The sequence below is a fragment of the Daldinia childiae genome (genome assembly GCF_008694065.1).
Source record: "Daldinia childiae strain JS-1345 chromosome Unknown Scaffold3, whole genome shotgun sequence".
NCBI classification, from domain to species: Eukaryota; Fungi; Ascomycota; class Sordariomycetes; order Xylariales; family Hypoxylaceae; genus Daldinia; species Daldinia childiae.
The window spans coordinates 3,143,127-3,145,750 of NW_022984644.1; the positions used below are offsets into that span (position 1 = coordinate 3,143,127).

The 2,624-nt window shown below is 43.2% G+C and overlaps 1 protein-coding gene across 1 annotated transcript; it reads right to left on the bottom strand.

Moving 5' to 3' along the window:
* GL218_03568 (uncharacterized protein) lies at window positions 1–1,134 on the bottom strand (the record flags this gene model as incomplete). The annotated part of the gene is made up of 1 exon (XM_033580138.1): window positions 1–1,134. One exon carries the CDS (start codon window positions 1,132–1,134, stop codon window positions 1–3), a length of 1,134 nt encoding a protein of 377 aa, XP_033437245.1.
* Window positions 1,135–2,624: the final 1,490 nt, after the last annotated feature.

Consider the following 2,624-nt stretch of genomic DNA (forward strand, 5'->3'; position numbering starts at 1 on the left):
TTAGCTTAAACCATCAGCTTTTCGCCTTAGGAATAGCCTTCTAAATCCGCCGCCGAACCTGGAACCCGTGTGCTTGATAGCATTGTCTATCGATATTTTACGAGTTACTTGCAGTGAGCCAGGAGGAAGGGGGGTAGCTGGCTGCTCATTATTCGGCAAAGGTGTCTGACTCTGTTTGGTGATGCTTTTCTCAACTCTTCGACGTCTCGGCCCCTGCTCTGTGACCTGGCGTGGTACTAACAATTCTGGGAAACGGAATTCAAATCCATCCTCGATTAATCCTTGAGATGATTGGTTCTTGCTACCATTGACTTTAACCCTTTCGTCTTTCGCTTCTTGGTTCTCAGTTAAGTCGATACCGATACGCTCTTCATCACCACAGACCACGACATACCACCGGATACTCTCTTTTCTTTGCAGTTGATCGCGAAGTTTCTCAAACCAACCTGCTTTCTTGTTGCCGAATGTATTTATTTTATTGCAGATTTCTTCACTCATGCCGCTCATAGGCTTGTAAGGTTCTGTCTTCATCCGTGTCTCATATCGACTTATTTCTTCTGCAACCGAAATCGATGTATCTATCCGTACCACATAATCTGCCACATATGCCCATTGTCCGCTTACGGTGGTCAAATCTGACGGATCAAATTCTTCCAAAAATTTCACTATAGACCAATCATTGAACGGTATATCGTCGTCGTTGGGATCTGGTAGTTCCGACGCTGGAAATAGAGTTAACTTGTCGCGTTGCTTGGTCGTCGGTAGTTGCTCTGAGGTTTTGTTGCGATTAGACAGTTTGCTCTGTCGGCTGCCATTTCTGTTCTCGCTATTTTCAAAATGGGTAGCCTCATCCTTACATCCTTGACCGTTGTAGGAACGCGTTCGTGAATAGGCGTGCCCGTTTATTGCTGGGAAGTCATTGCGAACGTGATGGGGCGAGGGGCTCAGATTTTGCGCCAGACGGGGACAAGGAGGTAGAAAGTCGAATAGCTCATAGAATTGGTTAAGGAGGGCGACGGGACTTTGCCGCGCTATAATCCATTCCGATGCGACGTCGTCAACGTTCTGAATAACGACAAAATATCGTATGCTTGGGCGATGCCAGCGAAATCCGTGGCACAGATACGTCGGCATTATGCGGTTGTACGTCTCTTAGCTAGTGTGGATCGAGTAGCAGGGCATTACAGTAGTGCGTTCTGTGCGTCCTGTACGTGTAAAAGGCGGAGGGTAACCACCCGGAATCCTGGTCAGTGGGGGAAGAGACAGGGGGGGGGACCCTGAATTGTGAGAGCACGAATTTCAATGGTCAATCGGCTTTTTCTTCACTGCTCAACCACGTCTAACGAGATCGTCATATCAAACACAACAAGATAGAATGATGTTGTCTTTAAACCTACAATCATCAGACCCCTTCGGGAAGAGGGAAATATAAGATGGTTGATCTGAGATTTAGCGAACAGAAGTTAGCAAACCTAGTACTCGAACAATTAGACGCAAGATAGGTCACAACTGGATAATAGCCTGTCAGATCGGATCACCGCTAACCTAACTTAGGGATTCAGGGTAAAAGCGAAAGGTATTGTAGAGTCTTTACTCACGTTATATATTAATAAGTAATTTATGTGGTCCCAAAATGTCAAGGAGATATCGGCTGTTAGTATTTGCAGAACTGGCAAAGCTGGGATGAAAAAGGCTCATAGAGATAGGTAATCATATGTCATCTTTCCCAACTCAAGTTGCATTTGTTGCCTATAAGCATGCAGTCCAAGTTCCTCAAGAGCCGTTTAGTTTTACGACAGGAGGTTCGACTATGGGTCCGTCGTGTCGCGAGTCGGTAATCTATGTAGCGCCAGACTCTTTCGCTTTGAGCCTCATCTACCTCAACGTCACAGTAGAGAACTCAGTACAGTCTTATACTAAAATACTCTCTGATAAGTATTTTCTTTCTTTTTAACGTAAGCTTGACATATATGCCCAGTCATATCTAGCTAGATGACTTCAACTCATGTTACAGCCTTTCTTCAAATATGTGTTCAACTACTCAGTACCTCGGTCTATGTTCATCAGTATAGTTATACTATATCGGGTTTCAATATATATTGGTCTTGACAATATCCTTAAAGAGGTGACCTTACTTGACTCTGATTCTTTAGGTAAAATGAACTGTTTTATTAATACGTTTTAGCTTCCTCTATGTCTTTAACATACTATCAATACCACCGGGGAGTGGTAGATATCTTACTTAAGAAAGCGAACCTCGATTTTAATCGACCCTTGGGGACAGTTTTCGCGTGCGTGTCTTACGAAATGACACTAAGAATTAAGAATAGCCAATGATATTAAAGGAAACTTCCCGATTTGGCCTTGGTAGACCAACAAGGTCAACGATTTACTAGCCTAGTTGATGTAGTTGCAGTTGATCTGTAAAGTCACCAACCATATGGACTAATTCAATGGATTGGAGTCTTTATATTTATATAAACCAACTACGCTACTTGACGATGTATAATCGTGAAGATATAATTAAATCAGCTTGACCACGTTACTACACTGTCTAAGATTTAACTTTGCAGGCCTTCCTCGTTGGTTTATATTGCATAGTTTACGTAGAAGGTACATACCTA